Genomic DNA, 25,584 nt, shown 5'->3' on the forward strand with positions numbered 1-25,584 from the left:
GAGCGTGAACGCGTTAATAATGTGGTATGGGCTTTACAACGCTTCTGATGCCTTTTTTTAAAGTGTGATGCCCTCCCTGGAGTTATTGTCACTAACAAAGACCAAGAATTGATGAATTCAGTGAAGGTTGTATTCCCTGATTATACAAATTTGTTGTGCAACTTTCACATAAATAAGAATGTGAAGGCCAAATGTAAATCACTAATTGGGCAAAAAAAATGCTTGGGATTATGTCATGGATTGCTGGGGATGTCTGACTGATTGTCCTTCAGAACAACAGTTTGATGAATGCCTGAAGAAGTTAGAAATGGCTTGCTCACCTTGGCCAATGTTTGTTGACTATGTCAAGGAAACATGAATAATACCACACAAGGAAAAATTTGTTTCTGCCTGGACTAATAAGGTGATGCACTTAGGAAACACAACAACAAACATGTATGAAATTGTTCAACTATTTCTATTAACGTTGATGAATTGATGGAATTGTATTATTGTATATGTTTATTGTTATTTGTGTACTTGAAATGTAGGGTTGAATCTGCTCACTCGTCTTTAAAAAGATTGTTACAAAATAGCCTTGGAGACTTATGCAATGTGTGGGATGCCATGAACAACATTATTACGTTGCAGCACACGGAGATTAAAGCATCATTTGAAACAAGTACACATGTCGTTGGACATGTCTTCAAAAAAACCTTATACATGAGGCTTCTTGGAATGACTTCAAGGTATGCTTTAAATCAGATTGCTGCTGAATTAGAGCGTGTTGACTATGCTGACAAGAATCCTTCAAGATGTGGTTGTGTGGTGAGAACCACGCTTGGTCTTCCTTGTGCTTGAGCTATCCAAATATGTTGGTGGTTGCATCCCACTGGATTCAATCCATATGTTTTGGAGGAGACTAAGTTTTTCAAACCAAGGGTTATCTGAGCCCGAAGTGAGCATCAAGGCAGAAATAGAAACAATATCCAAAAGATTCGAAGAACTTGATGTTTGTGGCAAGTTTACTCTAAAGACTAAACTTTGGGAAATTGCATACCCTGATCAGAATTCGATGTGTCCTCCTCCAGCAAAGGTTAACACAAAGGGGGCACCGAAGAAACCTATGAGCAGGAACCCAAGGTCAAAAAAGCGTGATTCATCTTACTAGGAGTATGTAGATGCCTTTGAATCTACGTAAAATAGCAATTCGTTGGTGAGGCGTATTGCATCATCCTCTGAGCAACCAAATCGAAGAACAATGATGCCCATGTTGGATCAGTTTTAGCCATTTATGCATGACTTCATTGATAAGATTGTTGATGTCAAAGCTGATGGTAATTGTGGATATCAATCGGTTGCCAATTTATTAGGTATGGGTGAAGACTCTTGGTTGGTGGTCAGGTACCATTTCTTAAAGAACTTGGGAAATTCTCAGAAGACTATACCCGGCTCTTTGATGGCACAGAGAGATTTGAGGAATTAAGGATGTCACTACATGTTGATGGGTTAACCAAGGTATGTAAGTTATGTTTTTGCTTTTTAATACTTAACTTTACAATTAAGTTTGACATGTATATTTGTTTCATTTAGGTGACTACGGATAAGTGGATGGATATAATGGACATGGAATATGTCATTGCATCAAGATATAATGTAATCGTTGTATCCTTGTCTAAACAACAAAGCATGACATTATTTCCTCTTAGAAGTCAACCGCTGGCAAATTCTTCATTGCATCGTATAATTTGTATCGGTCATGTGTATGACAATCATTTTGTTGAAATACATTGTAGATATGAAATGTTTTTTTTTATATTTATGTAATGAGTTTTGTAGGATTGAGTTAACACTTTTTTCGCATGTACAACAGGTTTATTTAAAAGAATGTTGTCCTTTACCGCCTGTAGCATTGTTATGGTCTACCAATTGTCATCCTCGGGCGAAGCAGTGACCAACTCCATATATAAGCAAAATGCAGCATTACAAGAGCTTCGTGATGTTCAAGAGAGACTATGTTGACATAAATGATGATTGAACATGTAATTTATAATGACTGATCATTTTGAATTGGATTTTCACATTACATTATGTGTCTTTGTGTATTTGTTACGTCCACAACAAAATTATTACTTAATTCTAAAAAAGCATGTTAGATATATCGTTGTCTGAGATGACAACACATTGTGAAAAAGCATGTATGATAAATTGTTACCTGAGTTAACATAAAGGGTGTGACAGGATCTTGCATAGCATGACTACACATGCAAATCTAATGCAAGATAAAGTGTGTCACGTCATGGGTGTAGTTGACAACACATACAGAAAGCATGTGCACGCGTATTTTTAATTTTTTAAAAATGCAGCACTGATATTAAAACTCATCTATATATATGACACCACCTAACACTATAAAAAACCACAAGTTTCAGTTGTAACCCAACTCTTACAAAAAACTATGGCATTCTTGGGAGAGACAAGCAATCAGAGAATTGTGAACTCCACATTAGGTTTTATTTTTCCAAATGGATCCATTGTTCACAATGACAATGGTGTTTGTTTTCAAGCTTCCACTCCAGTTCCCATTTGAGTACCTAGCAGTTGTAATTTTCAAACGTTAAAAACCAGAATACACAATACCCTTAAGCTAACCGACAATCAATTTTTGGATGAAATTTATTACCGGGAGTCTTTCACATATGTAGGTAATCAATTTTGGTTTCAATGTATGCAACTGAAAAATGATGTTGATTTTAACACAATGTTAATGTGTAATCATCAATTTTCGTTTGTTAGTCCGATTGAGTTATTATGTACCATTGCTAGAACACCAAATGATATTTTAAACTTACTTCAAGTCACTATGACCCCTACTCATGATGCCCTGCTATATTACAATGGGAGGTGGAACATGTCACGCCAAAATGAGTTTGTTGGTTACTCGTTCACAGGAAAAAATCCCAAAAAGTTTGACATTCATTCCAAATGTACAATGGATGAACTGAAAGATTTAATCAAGCAAGTTGTGCCTCATGGGATTCCCCCTTATGGTATTCATGAAACACAAACGGTAAGACGATTGTTTTTTCGGAAACCAAGTCACCATGAGTATTTAGAAAAAGTTATCAAATTCGAAATAATTGAACTCAAAACCAATGATGATGTGATGAAGGTGTTAATTGAGTCTAACTACTAAAAAAAGATTGGGCCAATAGAAAATTTTAGCTGTTTTCAATAAACCTGTAATGAAAATGGAAGACGAGTTGTCCTTGTCACAAAACTAGCATGATTTAGTTGTAGTATTTGATGCAAATTTAATTTCGTTCGACTATGTTGAAGTTAATGTACTATTTGAATTCATGTATTGCAAATCGTTCTTTTTTGTTTTTCTGGAAATGGAAGACGACTTGTCGTTCTCTATTAAATTTTATTTCTACTACTTTTACTTTCTTGTCGGTGTTGCAAATTTATTTTAAATAAAAAAAACAACTACAACAAATGAAAAATAACAATTAATTGTAAAGATTACAATTAGACAAATTATTTAAACTCGAGTAGTTCATTTTTTAAAAGAAACTACTATAAAATTAAAATTTAATTAAAATATATTTTGTCATAAATTAAAAATAATTTAATGATTAAAAATATTTAACAAAGTATATTTAACTCTAATGCAAAATATGGAAATCAAGAAAATAAATAAATTATATGAATCAATTATTAATTTAATATAATATATAATGTTTCACCTATTGAACGTGGTGACTTCAGGTTTCTAGGGTAAAATGAATGTTCTAAGTTTTGATTTAATATATAGAGTTGCTATGTGCAAAGCTATGTTATTTTACATATACTTTAACTGTTGAATAAATTGCTTTTGAAGGATTTAATATACTTATGTCAATGTTTTAGCCTTTTCTTTAACCATAATACACAATCATTGATGTGAATGTGAGGTTAACATATTCGACAATATTAGCGTAATATTCCGTGTTATGTACGGGTGTTGAATTTATAATTTATAAAATTTTTATATTATTAATATATTTTATAATCTATTTTTAAAATTTTATATATGTTAGTATATATATATATATATATATATATATATTTTACATTATAAGTTTGTATTTAATTTTTTTTCTAAAAAAATGAAATATGAAATTATGCCTATAGGTAGGCTTGTATATTTTTATAAAAATAAAAAATAATTACAATTTGCTTAATTATATTTTTAGTCTTTAAAATTTTTTATATTTATTATTTTTGTTCATTAAACTTTGTAAAGATTGACCAACGTCTTTGAACAACAAAAATGGAAATAAACAAAACTAAAATTACTAACGAAATGGGTTCAAGTACAATAAATGTATATACATCGAATTTCAATATAAAATGTGTAAATAAACTATGATTGATCCGTGCGCCATTTGCGTCGAGACCTAACATACACTAGCTGGTCTTGTGTGACACTCCTGACAATCCTAAGGCATTCTTTGATCACCTCATGTGTCAATGTGCCTTATGTGACCACCCCTAGGTTGAGATACCGCTCCAACCTCTCCGCAATCGCATTGCAAGCTTCCTGTTAAATACAAAACAAACAAATTAGACAAATTATTATGAAAAAATTGACGTAAATGACATAAATTATTAGTAACACTTACCACTGCATGTCTCAACTCGTCAACATCAGACCTTACAGATGTTAATGGTACTGCTGGCTCCCGGACCTGAGGGATATCTGTCTCTGGGACCTGAGGGACAACTCTGGGATGCGTAGCATAACCATCTGGCAAAGGATCTGATGGCTGGTCCGATGTCATGAATGGATGCGAAATGCGGAAGAACTAGTCCATGTAGTCGTTGGCACACTGACCTGGCACAACGCACATCTCACCTGCTGCAATCATATGGTCCGAATAGTGCATCCACCTGTTGTGTATATCATCAAACGACACCCATGAATCGATAGGCAGAGCAGGAATGGTTTGGGTGTATCCAAAATGTCGCAAGACCCTCTCTGATCGGTAATACACAGCAACGGGCCCCCAACGCAGCAGACCGGAATAACATGAAATCATATGGAAGTCTTGGACCGGTCAGTGCACCCCATATGGGATCCAACAGACATCCAGAATCCGGAGTCAGTCCAGGCGCTTCCTGTACGTCGGTGTACGCATGCTCTTCACGGTCTTCTTCGTAGCAATCCACCTATAAGCACACGGTGAATCCTCGTCGTAGTCTGGATCAGCAGTGGACTTTGCGATTGAGGGAAAGTGCTCGATATCCATCACTACAGAGGTAACATGAAAATCATAAACATTAATAATGAAAGTCTAAAAAAATTTCAAGTTAAACATTGTTGAACCTCAACGAATAAAAAACATGTTTGTTACCTGCAACAGCATGATGTAACCACCAAGCTGTCGGCTGGTGCTGATAGAAGCATCATTTAGGTGGTCGTACATATGCACCGGCGCAGCTACTCCCCAGGCATACCTCCCAGTCTGACTGAGGTCATGAAGGGCCTCCAGAAACACAACATGAACATGGGTTGCACTCTTGTTAGCAAAAAGAGTGTAACCCAGAAGATGAAGAAGATACGCGCGAGCCGCAGCTGTCCAATGTCTTACCTGGCATCGACGCTCATAGATATCATGTACCCATTGTAGGTGTACATACGGTCCACGACACTGCCCTGTCTTAGCCCTGGCAGCCTCTGCAGAGACCATTAATAACTCCACCAACATCTGTACCACATCATCCACGTGCAAGGGCTGAAAGGCATGCAAGTCGCCAACCACGGGCAGATGCAAAAGAGACGCAATGTCGTCCAGTGTGATCGCCACCTCTCCCACAGGAAGATGGAAACTAGAAGTCTCCCGGTGCCACCATTCGACAAACGACGATAAAAGTCCCCGATCACCAGTGTATATCGAACACGCGATCAGAGGACTTAGTCCTGTCCCAACAACTAGCCCCTCAATGGAAGGGACAGGCCTGCCTAAATTATGCACCTTCCTCCCGTGAGAGGATAACTTCAACTTCAGGACGCTCCTGAATTGAAGTATAAAGGAACACATAATCTTTTAAAGGAAAACAAATTTCAATAATAAAGTATAATTAACACATAACTAAAATTCAATATTATAAATACCTTTCCCGTCTATACGCTGCTGCAACGTGCTCTGCATACTCGGTCAGCACGAATGGGTCAGTCGGACCACTCGAAAATCCCTCAGGCTCATCCTCAGTAGCCTATGCGTCGGTGTCTGCATCATCCTCTGCAGTAGTGTCTGCACCAGTGTCCTGAATGTTAGCTTCTACCATCGGCTCATTTGCATCTAGGCCAGCCTCACTCGAGGCTAAGTCAGGACCAGGTACGTCAGCCTCAGCCACAGGTACGTCACAGGTACTCGTTGCCTACGTGCGGATGCGGTAGCCTTCAGCGCTGGGGAGCATCGTCAGAATCATCACGATCACCTCTCCCCAGACCACTACCGCTAACCCTACCTAAAGCACGGCCTAGGCCTCTAGTCCTAACCATGATTTGCAGATCCTAAATGACGATGCAAATATGCTAAGAGGTATCCACAAAGTGAAAATCATTGGCTTATATGAATCACTGGCTTATATCAATCGAATTGAATCATAGTGTTAAATGAAAGGGAAAGTGCAAGTGCATGAGCTAGTCCTGGTGCATTACCAGCAACTACTACTATCCACTCTTGTTCACTCTCGCTTTAAATGATTAGTTTTGTTCCATTGAAGCTCAATATTCATTCCAAATCATGATTACATGCTCTTTAAATGAATTACTACATAAACTTTTGACCACAAAACATAACCAACTATGACCATGAAAGCACACATCCAATTACATGTTATCTACTCATGCATTATACAATACAAACCACAAAAGGATAAAAAACAATGTTTTAGGTGTGATTGGTTTGAGGGTGAAACCAACCAAAATGTATCAACTGTATGATTTTCTTGAGGTAATAATCAATGATTATTTTGGCTCCATAAACTACTCGTTTTCATTGTGTTCTTATTGGTATTGAAGCTATTAGTTTCAGGTTATGATAAATTGTAGTAGCTGAATGCGATTGTTAGGGAAACAAACCCTTTTAGGTACAATGAACATCAAAGACAGAACACACTAACAACACCACCATAAAATAGAAATATGGGAAGAACACATCAAAGGACAAAAAACACTAACTACAACTCCATAAAATAGAAATAGTAGAACAACACAAATTTAACATTTTGAGTACTTCTTGCTTATGTCCACAGAAATATCTTAATAAATATTCATTATCTCAAATAAGTTGAGAGAAACTTCATCAAATAATGAACGCATGATTTCAAACTTTTTTTCATCACTTAATCGTACTCTACTTCAGTCTAAAAGCCTCACATCTAACCCTAAATCTTAATAAAAATATTTTTCATTATTTATAACCTATTTGGCATTTTTTAAAATTAAAATTCCTTCTTACGGATCAACTTGATCCGTAAGCTTGTTGCGGATCAACTACATCCTTAATCAAACTTACGGATCAACTTGATTCATATGAAGCTTATGAATTAACTTGATCCGTAAGTTTCTTACGGATCAAGTTGATCCGTTCACTAACGTCTCTACTTACGGATCAACATAATACCCAAGCGGATCAACCTAACTCCGGCAACAATGAACTAAAAGACATGGTTACAACGCTTACCTCGACAGTGGATGGTGACGAAGCTCCCTCGACGGTGAATGGTGGCATTACTCTTCACGGAAACCTCCTCAATGCACCTCACGGAAACCTCTTCACGACAAGCTCCTCTTCACAACAACAATGGTGGCTGAAGAAGAAGAAGAACCTCTTCCCGGCAACCTCCTCTTAACGGCAACAATGGTGACAAATGGAAACGCCGGTGAGGTGAGCAAGAAGAAGACGGAAACGGCTGAGGTGAGGAAGAAGAAGAAAAAATCGGGCTGAGGAAGAAGAAGCCGAAATGCGGGCGGCAGAGAGAGAATCTCACATTTTTTTTAAAAAAAAATAAGTCAGGGGTATTACGGGCTTTTCACTTCAAGTGCTGGGTGCACCAGCAAAAATGCTGGGTGCACCTAGCAACACTTAAGACAAAAGGCCCAAACCATTTGTGGGCCAGTAGTGTTGCCCACGGGCCATTCCTGTCTAGGCCCATTTGGAAATTCCCGAACTCCTTATCTGCTCCCTCTATTCCATGTTTTACTTTACTCTCCTCTCAGTTCTCACGCAGAGTACTGCACTGAACGAACCGTAGGTAGGTTCTGTTCTGACGTTTAACTCACTTCTTCTTCTTCTTCTTTTGATCTCTTCGTTCGCATCTTGCGGATAAAAGCAGCGCTGTAATTTTCGTTTCTCTGCTTTGTGCTTTTTTCATACGTTGCGTTTGGGTGTTAAGTTGTTCCGTTTCAGCCATGGTGGAGAACAATCTCTTCGAGGATATATTTAGGGTCGAAAAATTAAACCCCGATGACAAAAAATTATTCGATAAAGGTATTAATTATTATTATTATTATTATTATTATTATTATTATTATTATTATTATTATTATTATTTGCAAGTTTGTTGTTTTTTCATGACTTCAATTGTATCCATATATTATTTGTTTTTGTTTATCTTTCCATGCTTTATTGTTCTATCATGGGGTTATAAGGTTGGCTTAGTGGTGAAGAGAAAAGAGAGGGTGGAGAGGTAGTGAGTTCGAATTCCCCACCAACAAAAACTAACCACTAACGTACGTTTGCTGATAAAAAAAAATATATCATAGTCAAGAGTTAAATGTCTAGGGTTTTGCCATTTGTGCTGTCTATATATTACCACCTTTCAAAAAAAATTTCTCTTTCTAGAATGTTTTTCTCACTGCAGAAAGGAATCTCATTTTTCTTTCTGGTAGTGTTTGTTAATGGGATTTCAAAATTACAAGGAATTTGAAATGCATGACACTGTTGATCAATCAGAAATCATAGTAGCTATAACTTTAAAGCTAGTTAGCGTAGAAGTCAAAACAAATATATGAGAATTACAGTGTAAATACTCTCATTGCATAGAGTAGTTTCTCTTTAATTATTTTCAATTAAATTCTTTTTATTTTTAAAATATTTTGTTTGGATAAAGCAACTTAAATATTGTGTGTGTAAAATTCTTTGTTTAGTACTTGCTGTTTTGATTTCAATATAATTTACAACTACGAAAATATAGTTGAAAAGAAAAGGAAGAAGCAAATATTGATAGCTTCTATTATACATAATGGTGTAAATTGAGAGAAGGGATAGAGAGAAAGAGAGAATGCATCAAAGCTTCAGAATGAGAGTGTTCAGTGAGAACCTGAAAAAGATAAAGAATTTCCAAATTCTTTCATTTTGGTCGAAAAAGAATCCCCTATAAAATTTTGATCATTTTGAAAAATTATTTAGATTTGATGTCCAAACAAGTTATTTGATGTATGGTATTTTAAATTCACTTAAAAATTGAATTTCCTTTCTTAAAATTCCCCATCCAAACTCACCATTAAAGTTTGTCTGCTTTTATTTACATTCCATGTTGTGGTGACATGATTATTTGGTCTTACAAGAGACATTTTTACTTTTGTTTGTGTTTTTCATTCTAATGCTTCGATATTGTGCATCTCAAGTCACTCGCATTGAAGCAAGAAGTGAAAAGTTTGACATGTTTATGCACCTGGACATTAATTCCGAGATATATCCGTTAAAGGTTGGTCAGAAGTTTGCTCTTGTGCTTGTTTCAACACTTAATCCTGATGGAACTCCAGACACTGGATATTATACCCAGGTAATTAATTTATTATCTTTTGCAAGGAACCTTTTTTTACTGTGAAGGATTGTTGTTATGATTGTCAAGTGAGCATGGTAGAAAAAATTAGTTACTGGTATAGAATGTGCATTTAATGGTGTGTGGCTGTGCTTATCCTTGTCAAAGCCTCAGGTGTTTGCCAATCTTTGTTTGTTTAGTTTACCATTTCGTTAAGCTTTTTCTGTGACTGGGAGCTTTTATCCTTCATCATCAGCTTGGAATTCAAATTAGAACTTGGGTTAATGGTGAGCATAGACATGGTTGATGTGACAAGCCTCAAGAGTGGTTTGTTTTCTGCCAAATTTTTTTCTGGGTAGGTGTGATTCAATTCATATGTGGACCAGTGGTTATTTGCAGTGAAGTAAGTTTTAATGCTTGGATCTTGATGATCAGATGACACTAGCTTAATTTAATGCAGTTGGAAGCAAGTTTTCACTACGGTTGTTTAATACAGTTTGCTCTTCTATATTTTTTATTTAGTGCCTTTTTATTGTGCTCTGGAATATTCAGTATCTTTCATTATATTTACTATTTAACCATGTGGCCACTCTGTGTTACTAAAACAAGTTTCAAGTATGTCACCCTCTAAAATACTCCAACATATCAATGTTGTACCTGTATGTGACTCCAATGTGTGCAATACACCTAGATACGTAAATCGAGGGCCGGAATATCTTATATTTTTTTTAGTTTCTTTTTCAATTTTTTTCAAGTGATACATGTGGGTTGGGATATGGCTTAGATACTTTAAATAGGATAAACTACATACAACACTATCGTTTCCTCTGTATCCTTAATGCTATACTAAATAGTAAGCAATTTTATAGCTCGAGAGTGATTAGAAGAGAAAATGATGGGTGAAAGAGATATGAATCCCAGCCCAAAGAGGGTCACTCTTCTGGTTAACCTCCATGAAAAACATTGATTATTTGTAATTAAGCCCTCTGACAACCCTCAAAGGTGCAAATACCTTTATATCCTAATCCTAATTAAAGACAATTCTTAGCCCTTGTAAATCATGATTACTGAGACACAAGTAACATACAAAATAACATTGCTACAGAGCAGATGCCATCAAGTTTGTCAAATCCAAAATTCTACACAAACTCATTGAGCTTCTGTCATCAGAGTATTCCTGATATAAAAATAATATTTAAATAAAACCCAGGATAGCATCATAGCATTCAAACGTAAAGCAGAAACCCATCACTAGTCATAATAGATACACAAGGACATGGGCCTTCATGCCAGTACACGTGATTATTACTCATTTACTCTGGCTCTGAAACTAAGATTAAAAGGATGTCCACAGTGGCAGTGTTATTTAAATGTGACAAACAATATTTGTATTAGGTGTTCCAACATGTGATGTTTCCTAGAAGGATATATTAGTGTTCATCTAGAGAATATTCCATATCAAAGCACAATACCTTAGTCCTTATCCTCTATCCTTCAATAACTTTATGTGTACATTTATGTATTCCTTTCAACAACAAATGAAAGCACACCAGCACCAAAATTGAATGAAAATAACCCAAGTTTGGAATAGAACTTCAACTCTTTCCTTCATGTTTAAGCCCTCTATTCTAGACACCTTTGTCATTTTGGGTTCTTGATGGACCCTGGGTTTGCAGATGTTGTGACAGAAGAGAAATGATAGGTTTATAACAGCGGGTTCAATGATGTCATAAATTAATGCTATGGCACACAGAAAACAAACAAATAATTTGAGAAGGCAAATAGCGATGAGTGTTTGATCAGTTTGTGTGATTGATTTATTTCTCTACCTAGGTCCTAGAATCATAAACTTGTACTAAGTCTGTGTTTGTTGACAATATGCCATAGTACTGTTAACAAACTTTGTGGATATTTTTGTGATCTATAAATAACCCAATTTATAACTAATAGTTCCCTTCGTCCTTCATCATTTTCTTTTTATGGTTTCTATTTCTGTTTGTTTATTTCATTTTTCCCCTATTGCTTGTCACATCAATTAGTGAATTAATTTGGCTTACAGAATTCTGCCATATATTTCTTATTTTCCAGATCAGTCGACAATCACTGGCCAACAATTTTGAATATGTCATGTATGGGAAGCTCTACAGGATAACAGAGGGTTCAGGGCGTGAAAAAGCGTATGTCTATTTCCAGAATTCCAGTTTTGAGTTTCATATTCATATGTAATAATTTACTAAATAACCAAATTAATGTACTAAATTACTAAATTAATGCTTGTAACTTAATTCTGTATAGCCAGCATGTGTTGCGGATTAGCCATTTGAAAGCTAGTCACTAGGAACAATGGATTCTTCCTTCGGAAGTGAATTGTTTTTAATGATCGTTAGCCTGAACTGAATAAGTGAATTGCATATATGTAGTTTGTATAATGCCAATTGACTCATTTTGTTTCTAAGTGAACACTGCTCAACTAAATAAAAATGAAAATTATCTTGACATTGTTTAGTTCTATTGTGCCAATCATTTAGAAATTGTCTTGAGATTATGAGATAACAAGTTATCTTAAGTTCTGAGATTATGTAGTGGATTTTATTCCTAATAGCAGCTCCCTAGTTAGAGATTAATGTGATCATTACATTAATGTTGTGTATTTTATTTTTATTTTTTGTAATTCTTTTTAATAGTCATAATGTTTATTGGCTTTGAATTGTAGGGAGATGAATATTTCATTTGGTGGGCTTCTGATGATGCTGAAGGGAGATACCTCTCATTGCAACAAGTTTGAGCTGGATCAGAGGTTGTATCTTCTGATAAGGAAAGTCTGAAAATTGTATGTAAAAAATAAATATGAAGATGTGAAGCCTTGTTGCAGCAAAAAGACAGCAGCTATTTCTATCTTCATGTTTGAGTACTTAAGCTGTCGATTTTCTTACTAATGCGGGTCTTCAGTAGGACCTGAAGTTTCAAAACCAAATATTTGGTGATTTGATCAAAGACTCTGGTTTTCTCACATCTTTTTCTTTACCCTCCCTTATATTTATTTTCCACTCCCTCTCTATTTACTCATCTCTCTCTCTCTCTCCTACACCTATTTCGCATCCCTCCATGGGGTGTGAAATTATTATTGCTTGATTATACTCATTCCCCTGGTGTGTATCTTTACTATTGTTTGGATAATGTATTCTTTACATTACTTATAAGAAAAGCTCATATATCAAACCATGACTTGCGGATATATGTCTTGTTCAGAATCACTAATTAAGCTTAATAAGTCACCACAAACTAACCTTAACAGATTTTTTTTGAAAGGCCAAAATGATTTAAATTAATATCAGCTCTTTGCACAAGATGTACGAAAGCTGATTTAAAGAGCAAGATGCAAGAATGTAACAAGCTGGCAACAGACACGTGCCTGCAAAAGACAACAAATTGCAGCAAAAAACAATAGAACTCAACACCCTATACTGCAACCTTAATAGAATTAATTAGTGCTGTTGCTACGCACACCCAGCACAATTGATGATACACTCAACAATTGTGTGCGATTCTTGTTTTGTTCTTTTGTAAAACTGATACGGATTGGACAATCTGTAAGTCTTATATGGATTGATCAATCCGTATGAGGTTTATAGATTGTTCAATCCGTATCCATAAGTCTCATAGAGATTGATGAGTCCGTACGAGGTTTACGGATTGTCCAATCTGTATCAGTTTTATGAAGGACAAAATGGGAATTGTACATAATTATTAGGTGTATCAACAATTGTGCTGGATGCATGTCGCAACAGCCATTAATCAGTATGAGAAAACATGTGCAGTCAATGGCTCGGAACAGTGCTGTCTGGATCTGGCAATGACCCATTTCAGTCCAGTCAAAAATAAGAAAGTATTGCTATATAATAATTTTATAAAGGAGTTTTATTTCTCACTGATATCAAAGGGTTGTTTTTTAAAATATTGAAGGGTAAAATTTTAGATATGCCTCGTTCTTTTGTGAATATTTAAAAACTAATATAGGAAATTGTCAATATATTTTGTTATATAAATTAATAAAAGAATTTGATCTTTATCTGTAAATTAAGTGTTAAAAGGCAACCAATTTAGTATTTTTTGGGAATAGTTGATCTTTGATAGTATTTTTTGGGAATAGTTGATCTTTGAACTTTGACAAAATCACCTGGTTCTTCTCGTTTAGTGTGGGTCATTTTATTCAAACAGTATTTTAAGAATTGTTTAGAATGATTGAAAAATCGATTGATAGTACATAATCTGAAACACGTGTTATTATCCTGTCATGTCATATTTTAACAATATAGTTAATACTTTTTGTTATGTTAACATTTAAGTATTACTCTTTCAATAGTGACTACCATTTATTTTATGAATTCTTCTTAACATTTAGTTTTTTTTGACACAGTTTACCAAAAAGAAGACATCGACTTTGTATTTGGTAAATTCTAGTAACTCTTTGTGAAGTTGCAATTTTTTTAAGGTTTTCAAAAGTCACTAGAACAATCCCGTGTGCAAAGCACGTCAGTACACTGTGCAATCCCATGAAGAGAGAAAATAAAGGAAATAGGGTGAAGAAAGGCAAAAGTAAAAGAGAGTGAAGTGAAAAAAAAAACCCTACAACATGTGACGACCTGAACAGTTTTAATGATACTATTTATAACATATGTATAATAGATTAATAGGTTAACAATATAGTAAACCATCTTTGCAATTTTTAAAAGTCGGGGCATGATCTATCCAGTATGAATATGTGGCCTTTTAAAGAAACATTTTATGATTAATTAATCAACAATGTTCGAAACATGATTCCAAGTTAGAAGTGGCTTTTTCTTCAACACTAACTCAAGTCATGTTATTTGTTCCATGTATAACCTTAGTCATTTTTTTCTGTGTTTCATATATATCCTTAGTCATGCTATTTGTTCCATGTACACCCTTAGACTCACTCTCAAGTCATGTTGGTAATCATATATCCAAGATCAATTTTGATTGTTAAGTTTTCAAACAAAGCTACCTGTGAAAATCAATTTTCCAAAATATATTATCAAAACAAAATCACATTACTAAAATTTCCCATTTACTTGAAATCAATTTTATAAAATTACGTTGATTCAAAATCAATTTGTATAATCAATTCTACAAATGCATATCCAACATGCACAAAAACATCTGGTGGTACACAAGCACATCTCTAAAATCTTCAGAAAATTTGCACGGTGAAACGAGGGGGAGGACCAGAAGAGATATTAATGAATTGCGTTGAAACTTGACAAATTAGAAAAATCAATATAATGCTACATCTACAACATGCTTAGTTAACCTTCAGTTACTGAGGAAAGTAAATATTGTATTACCCTTGCTTCTCATCCTTTGTTCAAGACCTTCTGCTCCTCACATTTTTCTGTGCACTACCCTTGCTTTCCATTTTCCTTATGTTCACTATCCACTTTATTGACAGCATTCCCTGCACAAGTCTTTTCCAAGATGGCACTCACTTCAGCTTTATCCAATGAATTCAAAGTTTGTGTGTGCTGCTCCTTGTCTTTTGTTTTGGTTCTATTGTCTTCACTATCTTCATTCTCGGCAACAGTTTCTGCACTAGTTTTCTCTTTGGCAATCACTTCAAGAGGCCCTAGCTTAACTTCAAGGTCCTTGACAATATTTTTATAAGATCTCACATCCCGAGCCTCTGCTAATTTGCTTCTTGATGACGCCTATCATATGAAAATAAAAGTGTGAATATTGATTATACCAAGAAAATTTATGTATCTCTTCCTATAGATAGTTAGGGAAGATAAATGGCTACTAATTATACGAGTTAACAATTTCTAGCCCCATCAAAGGCTGATCTATTGCCAAAATGTAGACCTATTCACTTTAGGATAAAAAACCAAATTTATTCCCTCAAAAACTTGTTAATTAGACTTGTTTACTTAAGTATTTTCTGACCATAAACTAAAATACAGAAGGGAAATCCACCAGAAATTGGGAACTTGATTGAATTAGATGTCGAAAGCAATGAGCTGTGATGCAGCAGAATTCTTACTATAAAGTTCACAAATAACTAAAACGTAACATAATACTCACATAATGAAGCATATAAATAGCCACAGCCCAAATGTTCAATGCTAGAGTTTCATTCATGTTTTAAAACTAGTATTGACAAAATTATCAAATGATTATTATTATACACCTGTTTTTTTTCTCATTGGGTCTACACTTCCTGTCCAATGTATACTTCAGAATACATACCATACCAGTCAACCAAGCAACAGATTTTGATTCATTATAGCTCATGATTAGCTTTAAAAATGAAGTAGTCTAAATTTCAATTACACTTAAGATCATCAGAAATTAAACAAAATAAACACGATAACATTGGAGGCCAAGAGAGCCAATGGGACTTTAGTATGTTAGCAGAGCTATTGAACCAAAAAACATTGGAGGGTAGGTTATTAAAGTAATTTTTTAGTTTGTAGCTACTAAACCAAAAACATCCAATGTACTTATGATTTATGTTGACTAACCTGTAAAATTTGCTCCACACGTCGTTTTAGATCTTCGCCTGATGCCTCCTGGTGGATGCCTTTAAGCATGAGCAACAGGTGAGACTCGATGTCATCTGAACAATGTTTTCTAATCATACTTTGTGCAATAGCAGATCTACAACCCACTGCATAGAAAGGGCAATTCACAAGCTTCATTGGGCAAACAGTTATGCAGTGCCTATCCATCTCGCGTCTCAAAATGCTATCTGTGCACTTCTGTTCACATGGAACTATCTTGAAATCACAAGCTGAATCATGCTCCTTCAAATGACCAGCACTGAATCTGGCGTCGCACCCTTCATTTCGGCAGATCACAGGCCTGAAGTTGCAACCATCGTCAGCATGGTTGGCAAGATCTCGTGCCGATTTAAAACTCATGCTGCAATGAAACGAGCTCTTCACGTCAACATTCTTGATCAAAGTTTTTGCAAGTGTTTCTCTTCTATCCAGCGGCCAAAAACCATTCATTTCCATCTCCTGAACAAAATCGTCTATTTTGTCCTCTCTCTTATCACTCAGCAGCCACCCCGAAACCTGGCTCAACAAATTCCTCTTTGAACTAACAAACTCATCAACAAAATAGCAAATGATATCAAAAGGGTGTTCCAATGCTCCGCCATCAGGACCACCCTCTAAGATAACAGACTCAGCAACAAACGATTCGCTCTTTTGGGTGACAAATTCTATCATTTCCTTTCTCAGATCAACAGCCACTGAACCAGGGGTCTTGAAGGGACCGCCTGTGGTGTTATCAACACAGGCACAGGCTAGTCCTGGCAGGAACATTTGAGCCAGCTTGTGAACTACTTCTGTATCACAAAAATCACAATGGAACAAGGGACCTTCGTTTTTCTCAGGTTCAATCTTCTTAGGCTCAAGGTCCACATCAGTTGTAGGAAGCTCCATGCTTGGTAAAACCTACACGAAAGTTTCAGAAAGAAAACATCATCATACACTCTTTCAATTTCTGCTTTGCTGTCCATAGTGGTCATACTTTGCTCGAACAAGATTACCTCCTGGTCTAGACATAGACCAAAAAAACACTTTCGAATCCTAACCTAAAACAAACAAACAATCAAAACAAAAAACACTTCAAATTTCTAAAATTCTTTGTTTTATTACCCCCTCACCGAGTAATTTCTAGCTCTCCTATAATACCATAATTTTCAGTATCTACTGCACAATATTGACTATATATCATTGCAGTTCAGGTTTTCAGAAATCATCATCACTCGAAAAGAGAGAGAGAGAGAGAGGAAATTATCAACAGTAACAACACATTTGCGCCTAAAACAGTTGATTTTAAGATACCAAGAAATCAAATGTTCAAATCTGTTTTTTCCACCTCTTCTGATTAATTTTCAAGAAACCCGACACTTAATTCCCAAACATCCAGTGGAAGACCATTCTAATAATCTGTCCCACTCGAAAAGCATACAATGTTCAACAATTGAAACCTTATTATAGTGTACGAAACCGTGTAATTAATGACAAAGATGAGGGAATAAGAAAGAAGAAAAAACATACCGACATATGTTGTGGTTATGAGATCTAAAGGATCTTAGATTCCAACATTGTAATTGAAGTACATGATTGATTGATTGATTGGAATTAATGGCGTAGCTAATTTTAGGGGGGGAATCGAAAAGGTGGATGCTCTTCTACTCAGTTACAAGGAATATGCCAAATCTGATGGATGCTTTTTGTTTTTGATTTTAATATATATTCTCAAATTCAATATTTAAAATAAAAATATAATAATTAATTAATATAAATTTAATATTTAATTTTTTACTTATTTTTATAAGCATTATAATTTTTTCTTTTTATATTATATTTTTTGAATTTTTTCTTCTGAAGTTTAGATGGGAGGTTTTAGAAATATAAGTATTTTGTTAATTTGATAGTTTTTAAAGGAAATAATAAATTAGTATAGATTTAGTATCCTGATTTTTGTTTATTTTTGTAAACATTATTATTGTTGGAACCAAGGAGGCCTAATGTCTATAAATCTTTAAAGTTTTGATGATTACATAACTCTAAAGATTATATAAATTTATTAAAAAAATTACAAAGAGTGTAGAAGCACTCAATTATAAAAAATTGGGATAGCCTCAAGTTTCAGACAGAAGTATCACATGAAGATCATCTAAAGCATTGTTTCATGAAAGTTTGTATATAACTCGTTTGAAATCAAATTTGAGACAATTTTGAAGATAGTCATAGTACAATGCTTCAGCTATTTAAAGTTATACCTTTATAAAACAAAAGGACGAAATTAACGTGTGTTCTCAAAAGTATCACATGAAAGTTTGTATATAACTCGTTTGAAATCAAATTTGAGACAATTCTGAAGATAGTCATAGTACAATGCTTAGATGATGATTGGAAAGGTATTGACCATATTGTCCAACAAAAGAGGGGCAAACCACAAAGAAGGTGGAGACTGAAGGGGACGCTTAGATGATGATTGGAAAGGTATTGACCTTAAGTATAGGTGGAGGATTGTGATTGGCTTAAGCAATGCCTAGTTGGGAGGGTTCATGATATGAGCCATGTTATGTCGTCGAAAGAAGCCTTCATCATGCATATATGGTTTCAACTCAATCAGAGTACAATCAGAGTGTGCCACCTGGGTGATTGCTCATTCCTCCTATCTAGAATGGAGGGAATAGTGCTCAAAGATGTAGTAGAAAAGGATAAGGAATGGTTTAATACCATTTTTTAATCTATTACACAATGGATCCTTAAAGAAAGAACAGGATATCAAACAACTTGGGTATTATGTTAAGGGATACCTATTCACTTGTGGAGTCGTGACTGTTTTGAAAAGGTTGTCAACCCTATGGATAACTTGATTGAGGTGGATGAATTTACTAAAAGTTGGGATCAACTGGACAAGGCGAGTCTTCTTGTTAGGACATCGGACCTCATTCTTATCTCAATTGGGAGGAGGGTCCACTGATAAACCAATTTTTGAGTGATATTATGTGAGTTTTTGTGTCATTTTCATGTATTTTTTTTTGGCAAAACTCACGTTTGAACACTAGTTTTGTCTTGCACAAGTATAGTCGCTCAATTGAGTGAAAGAGATGAAAATTACATGTTTTCTGAAGATCTAAAGAACTCTATCACTTGACTACTATCATGGTACATTCATCATAGTCGTGGTAAGCAGTACGACCATGTCAAAATGATGACATCCCTTCTGAACAGTGTCAGCTTCCGACGACGGTCATGGTAATTTGCCACGACCGTAGTCCACACCATGATGACTGTAGTCGTTCCACAATGCTTCAAAGCTTCAATGCCATAAATTTCCGATCACAACTGTGGTGGAGTTCAACACAATTTTAGTGTGCCTTTTTGGATGATATCATTAGGAAGCTATAACTAAAGGTTTTTTTCTATATCTTTTTATCTTTTACCTAATTTACAAATTTGAAAGCACTATGAGGGGTTTTGATTTTTTTGAAGTGTGGGCAACATCATAAGGATGGATCGTGATCATGATTCCTACCTTGTTGGTATGTCTATGCTAATTTCATATAGGTTTTCGATTTGTGCTCTGATCATGAGCAGCTAGTCACCCTAGTCTAGGAGTTATGATGTAGTTGTCCACTTGTACTCCTTTCTCTGTTCTTAATGAAAATTCTCAATGTTTTATGTTAGTTAATTCTCTTCCTTATCTCTATTATTTATTTGGGAACTGATCATTCTTATGCTTAATCAAATATACTATGGTGATCATCTATGTATATTTGGTAAACCTAGGTAAACTGTTTGGGTAATCTCCAATAGATTAATTAATCCTTAATTGATCATCCTTGATTCTGATTATATCATTTGACTTAAATCAATATATCTATGATCATTGGAGTATTGGTTTAAGGTAAAAAAAGCATCATTACACCTTGATCATAGGCTTTTGATTGACTTTGAATCGGTAATTAACTTTGCTAGAAATTTCATAGGAATTGTGATTGGGGGAAAATTGGCACTGGTGAATCATAATCGACAATCACTTTCAATATCGCTTAATTCTTTCTTTTGCGATAGCTTATTTGTTTTTTTTTTAAATCCAAAAACCATAAAATACTTTAATCTTCTTTTTAAATTATCTCAATCGTTTAGTTTAATAATTTTGATTATTTGGAAATACAATTGGTCTTTAGGGTTCAATAACCATACTTTTAATCTACTGTTACTATTGCATAGAGTACACTTGTGCTTGTTCAAACACTATTTTAACGCATCAAGTTTTTGGCATCGTTGTTAGGAGTTGTGAAAATTCCTAAGTAGTTTAATTTTGTTAAACCAAACAATTTTTTGTTCATAGAAATTCTTTCATTATTTATTTAATTTTATGTTATTTGTTTTTACTTTATTCTTTTTGTTTCTCATTGCACTTGATCTTCTCCTCTGCTTTTTAGTGCATGCAAACCAGGTCCCAAAATCCATCACTATAGTACAAACCTGATATTAACAAGCTAATATGAAGACTTAGTGCAAAACTCTATGGAGAGAGAGAAATAGGAATGATAGTCTATCCAACTCAAAACCTTATGGACTACTTCACCCTTTCCTTGGGGGAAACCAATACCATCCTACTCCCCGAGCTACCTGAAGGAGTTACATTTGACTTCAAGCATGGGTTCCTACAAATGTTGGAGAGTAACATGTTTAGTGGTGCTGCCCATGAAGAGCCTATGTATCACTTGAGGAAGTTCATCAAGTTGATCAACACGACAAAACAGAACCATCTGCCGTTAGAATGTATTAGACTTTATGCCTTTCCCTTTTCTCTCAACTGGAAGACATAAAATTGGGTATGTTTACTACTAGAGAATGGTATCACTACATGAAATCAGTCCACAAGTACTTCTTAAGGAGCTATTTCTCTCCCATGAAGACATATCAATGCATTAGGGACATTGGAAACTTTGTATAGATGGAGCAAGAGAGTCTACTTAAAGCTTGGGAAAGATTGCAAGAGATGATCAGAAGCTTTCCACACCAAGGCATTACTCAACAAAGGTTGGTTCATATTTTCTATGGAGTGTCCTCGCATAATAGGACAAGCTTGGATGTTGGTTATAGGGGCTACCTCATGTAAAACCCCATGTTGATGCCATCAAAATCATTGAAGACATGTGTTATGACCCCTACAACAACTCAGGGATATGAGGATTATGAAGAAAGGCGTTAACTAGTTGGGGACAAATGAATCCCAAACTGAATTGGAAAATTCAATGTAAGCTCTACCACTAAAGATTGAGACACTCACGAGAACTCAAGCTCAAGTCCTCATTACTGCACCTTCATTCCCAACCTATGATTAAATGTAGGATTGTGCATGGGCCAAAAGAATGCATTATTGGTGACAAGCTAGTTGCAGCCATGGATGAGATCAACTTTGTTAGGGGAGGAAAATTCTTATAATCAGTACCCCAACAATTTCAATAAAGGACAAGGCTTTAGGCAAAGTCAAGGAATGTTTAGGTCTCAACCCATGCAAAATCAGAGGCCTAGACAAGAGAAGCGACAACCCACTCTTCAAGAAACCATGCTTTAGTATATGGCCCAGAATGATAAGAGAGTGAAGCAGGTGAAGTCCCAATTGACCAATATATAATCTTTCTTGTCACAAAGGCAACCGAACAACCTTCCTTCACAGCTTGAGCCAAATCCTAAGAAGGAGGATGTCGATGATGTGATGACTAGAAGCAAGAGGATTCAAGAGGACTCTGAGGAGAAGGAAGGTTCTTCTTCAAAAGTTGCAGATGACGTCCTTACTAAAGAGGACCAAACACTTGAGAAAATTGAGGATCCTACTAATGGGAACCCAATACCAAAGAAGGAAGGGGAAGAAAAAGGAAGAGATACTAACATCTCCTAAGGTAAGTATACACTTTCCTCAAAGAGTTAAGAATGACTAGTGGGATGTGTAATTTAAAAAATTTCTTGAGGTTATGAGAAAATGCACATCAACCTCCCTTTCATTGAGGCTATTTCATAGATGTCATCTTATGCCAAGCATTTTAAAGAAATTTTATTAAACAAAGGAAAATTGACAAATTTTGACCTATGGATCTTAATGAGGAGTGTTTTGTTGTGGTCCTTAGGAAACTTTCCCCTAAGATGAAAGACCTCGATAAATATACTATTCCTTATTTGATAGGGTAGTCTTACTTTGATAAGCGTCTGTGTGATTTGGGGGCTAGTATAAATTTGATGCTTTATTTCGTCTTTAAGAAATTTGGCATAACACACTTAGAGCCTACTAACATCACTTTTTGCCTTGTTGATCATTCAATTGTCTATCCTAGAAGGAAAATTGAGGATGTGTTGGTTAAGCTAGACAAGTTCCTCTTTCCAATTGACTTTGTAATTTTAGATATGGAGGCAGATGGGGATATTCCTATCATATTAGGACGATCTTTCCTTAGTACTTGTGATTTTCTTGCTGAGGTTAGACTAGTGATGTGTCATCATTTTCTCATATTTCTTAACCTTTTTGTCACCATTTTAATTACTTATTAGCCTTAATTGTCAAATTAATTATGCAGTTTTATCATTTGGGCCTACTGGATTAATTTTGTGTTTTTAATTTAATTTTAGGAGAATTATAAGCAATTGGGTTTGAATCTAGAATTGGACTTGAGCTTGAAGAGAGCAGACTATTTTATTCTACCAAATTTTATCTTATCTAGATATTATTTAGATTTGATCTCATCTAGATATAATCTAGATCTTATCTTATCTTATCTAAATTTTATTTTATTTATGGGCTTGGATTTAAAACAGATTTGTAAGCTTTGGGGCTGAAAACTATATAACAGCACCAAGGTTCTAGTTTAGGCTCTCTTCTCTCTCTCTCTCTCTTTCTTTGGTTTTTAGCTTTTTTTTTTGTTTTGGAGAATAATTCTAGTTTTCTTCGTTTCTACTACAATTTCGTTTTCTATTGATTAATGGAAGGCTAAGTCTCCAGCATTGTTTTCTCTTGAGGATCAAGCACAACTCTCTTTGAGGTTATATTATTACTATTAAATTCTGATCAGGTTTTCCTCTTCGCCAATTACTCTGTATTTGTTGCTATTAATTCATGCATGCTTAGTACTTGATTAATTGTCTCTGCGCTTAATTTACGTTCATGCTTAATGATCGTTCATGATTAATTGGTGTATGTGCTACTTAATCACATAATGAATGCCTTATGTTAAATTTCGCTTAGTAATTTAATTTAGGGTTGGATTAAGTGGTTGAACTGATAAAGGATAAACTCTCGTAACCTAGGATAAGAGACTTGCTTGTGAATCAAGGGGCAGCAACGTGTTTTAATTCTGATATTTTCTAATTCACATCTATTCGCTGTTTAATTTACAAAAGCAAACAACCCCCTCCCCCAATTCGTTACTATTTTTCTACTATCTGTTATGAACGTTTGGTTGACCATTGCTCGTTGGGAGACGACCTAGGATCACTTCCTAGATACTGCATTTTTAATGTTTATTTGATTCAGGTACGACCTCGATCAAATTTGGCGCCGTTGCCGGGGAGCAATGTCCAAAGATTCATAATAGCTAGTGATTCGTGTTTTATGTTTAGTTGTTTTATGCTTTTGTGTTGTGTTAGTGATTGTGTTAGTGTCTTGTTATTTTGTTTAGTGTGGTATTTTGCTTTAGTTTTTCTGTTCAGCGCTTCCCCTATTTCAGTTTTTGTGTTTTGTTGTGAGTAGTGCTTTGCGATGGATTTAGCCACCACTTTTGCTGACCTGGGAAACAGAGTAGTAGTGCAAATCCTTTAGTGACTGCTGCTGACAATTTAATTGGCGATTTTTGTTTTGATAGTTAGGGTTATTATTTTTGGCTGAATTTTGGTGTGGTAGGTTCTTTTGACTCATATTGTGTGAAAAATACCAGGAACACTTGGTGTGGCCAGATTTGAGAGATTAAAAAAAATTTGAGAACTTGTGTTTAGCAAAACTTCAAACGGCCATAACTTTTACTCCGGGTATCAGAATGACTATTATTATATATATATTTGGGGTAAAAAAAAAATTTCCCATACCATGGTAACCCGCCGAAGGCCGACTGAGGTCTCTAGCTAGCCAAAATCACCTGTTTACTAGTTTTTTTTTTTTTCTATTTTTCAAGTTTTATTGTTTTATTTTTCTAAAGTTTCCTTAGGTAGTTTCCATAGTTAGACTTTGAATTTTTCTCTGAAAATTTTTGTGCTATCTTTTCATGATTTTAGGGTGTTGCTTACAAATTTTCAAGTCATTTGGATATCATTTAATGGTAGCTGTAGTTCAAACCTACACTGTTACTTGCATAAGAAGGCAACTAGTTGTGCATGCTAAATGTAGTGTATGACTAGAGGCAATCCATCTGACTTACAACCCTTTGATCCTGAGATAGATTAGTTAGGCATCATTTTATACCTTTTGAGCATCCTGAGCATTCTGTTACTAGTGAGTCTATGCATTCTGTTATTGGTGATTTTGAGCATTCTGATTTTGAACATTCTGAGAACATGGCACAACCTCCACCCCGTGAGAGGACTCTAAGGGAAATGGCTGCACCTGATTTCACCTACGAAAGCTTGTGCATCCAATACCCTGATGAGGATGTCCCATATGTTCTTAAAACTGGACTGATCCATTTGCTTCCAAAGTTTCATGGCCTTGCAGGTGAAGACCCGCACAAACATCTGAAAGAATTCCATATTGTCTGCTCCACCATGAAACCCCCAGATGTCTAGGAGGATCACATATTTCCAAAGGCTTTTCCTCATTCTTTAGAGGGAGTGGCAAAGGACTGGCTATATTACCTTGCTCCAAGGTCCATCACGAGCTAGGATGACCTCAAGAAAGTATTCTTAGAAAAAAGTTTCCCTGCTTCCAGGACCACGACCATCAGAAAGGATATTTCAGGCATTAGGCAACTCAGTGGAGAGAGCCTATATGAATACTGAGAGAGATTTAAAAAACTATGTGCCAGTTGCCCTCACCACCAGATTTCTGAGCAGCTTCTTCTCCAATATTTTTATGAAGGACTCGGTAACATCGAGAAAAGTATGATTGATGCTGCCAGTGGTGGAGCCCTTAGAGACATGACCCCTGCTGAAGCCAGAAATTTAATTAAGAAGATGGCTTCCAACTCTCAACAGTTTAGTGCCAGAAATGATGTTATTGTCATTAGAGGAGTGCATGAAGTAGCCACGA

At 35.3% G+C, this 25,584-nt stretch overlaps 3 protein-coding genes and 1 non-coding gene across 7 annotated transcripts; 1 reads left to right on the top strand and 3 right to left on the bottom strand.

The window, feature by feature from the left end:
- Positions 1-4,652: 4,652 nt before the first annotated feature.
- On the bottom strand, positions 4,653-7,763 carry LOC121174184 (protein MAIN-LIKE 1-like). The gene is made up of 4 exons (XM_041012886.1): positions 7,716-7,763; positions 6,140-6,240; positions 5,379-6,039; positions 4,653-5,275 (listed from the first exon to the last, which is right to left on the bottom strand). Exons 1-4 carry the CDS (start codon positions 7,761-7,763, stop codon positions 5,273-5,275), a joined length of 813 nt encoding a protein of 270 aa, XP_040868820.1. The 3' UTR covers positions 4,653-5,272.
- Positions 7,764-8,238: 475 nt separating this feature from the next.
- On the top strand, positions 8,239-12,808 carry LOC100499860 (uncharacterized). Of its 3 annotated transcripts, none has more exons than XM_006574282.4 (5): positions 8,239-8,371; positions 8,442-8,522; positions 9,662-9,819; positions 11,887-11,975; positions 12,512-12,808. In XM_006574282.4, exons 2-5 carry the CDS (start codon positions 8,444-8,446, stop codon positions 12,621-12,623), a joined length of 438 nt encoding a protein of 145 aa, XP_006574345.1. In that variant the 5' UTR covers positions 8,239-8,371; positions 8,442-8,443; the 3' UTR covers positions 12,624-12,808.
- A 2,233-nt stretch (positions 12,809-15,041) lies between these two features.
- Positions 15,042-18,055, bottom strand: LOC100802183 (uncharacterized). Of its 2 annotated transcripts, XM_041007241.1 has the most exons (4): positions 17,886-18,055; positions 17,372-17,416; positions 16,338-17,276; positions 15,042-15,524 (listed from the first exon to the last, which is right to left on the bottom strand). In XM_041007241.1, exons 1-4 carry the CDS (start codon positions 17,889-17,891, stop codon positions 15,219-15,221), a joined length of 1,296 nt encoding a protein of 431 aa, XP_040863175.1. In that variant the 5' UTR covers positions 17,892-18,055; the 3' UTR covers positions 15,042-15,218. The 2 variants fall into 2 exon arrangements, with proteins under 2 accessions (XP_040863175.1, XP_003519016.1); XM_003518968.5 differs by lacking the exon at positions 17,372-17,416 and having other exon boundaries at positions 17,886-18,054.
- A 7,216-nt stretch (positions 18,056-25,271) lies between these two features.
- LOC113000942 (small nucleolar RNA R71) lies at positions 25,272-25,378 on the bottom strand. The gene has a single exon (XR_003266244.1). It is a non-coding gene; the product is annotated as a small nucleolar RNA R71 (small nucleolar RNA).
- Between the last annotated feature and the right edge of the window lie 206 nt (positions 25,379-25,584).

The sequence above is a fragment of the Glycine max genome, chromosome 2, assembly GCF_000004515.6.
Source record: "Glycine max cultivar Williams 82 chromosome 2, Glycine_max_v4.0, whole genome shotgun sequence".
NCBI lineage: Eukaryota > Viridiplantae > Streptophyta > Magnoliopsida > Fabales > Fabaceae > Glycine > Glycine max.

Coding starts and splice junctions, on each gene's coding strand:
- LOC121174184 (XM_041012886.1), bottom strand. CDS start 7,763: ATGCCACCATTCACCGTCGAGGGAGCTTCGTCACCATCCACTGTCGAG. Junction 6,241..7,715: donor CGTCACCATCCACTGTCGAG/GTAAGCGTTGTA, acceptor ACCGACGCATAG/GCTACTGAGGATGAGCCTGA. Junction 6,040..6,139: donor GCAGCGTATAGACGGGAAAG/GTATTTATAATA, acceptor ACTTCAATTCAG/GAGCGTCCTGAAGTTGAAGT.
- LOC100499860 (XM_006574282.4), top strand. CDS start 8,444: ATGGTGGAGAACAATCTCTTCGAGGATATATTTAGGGTCGAAAAATTA. Junction 9,820..11,886: donor ACACTGGATATTATACCCAG/GTAATTAATTTA, acceptor CTTATTTTCCAG/ATCAGTCGACAATCACTGGC. Junction 11,976..12,511: donor GGTTCAGGGCGTGAAAAAGC/GTATGTCTATTT, acceptor TTTGAATTGTAG/GGAGATGAATATTTCATTTG.
- LOC100802183 (XM_041007241.1), bottom strand. Junction 17,277..17,371: donor GTCTATGTCTAGACCAGGAG/GTAATCTTGTTC, acceptor ACTTTCGTGTAG/GTTTTACCAAGCATGGAGCT. Junction 15,525..16,337: donor GTGTGGAGCAAATTTTACAG/GTTAGTCAACAT, acceptor TTCATATGATAG/GCGTCATCAAGAAGCAAATT.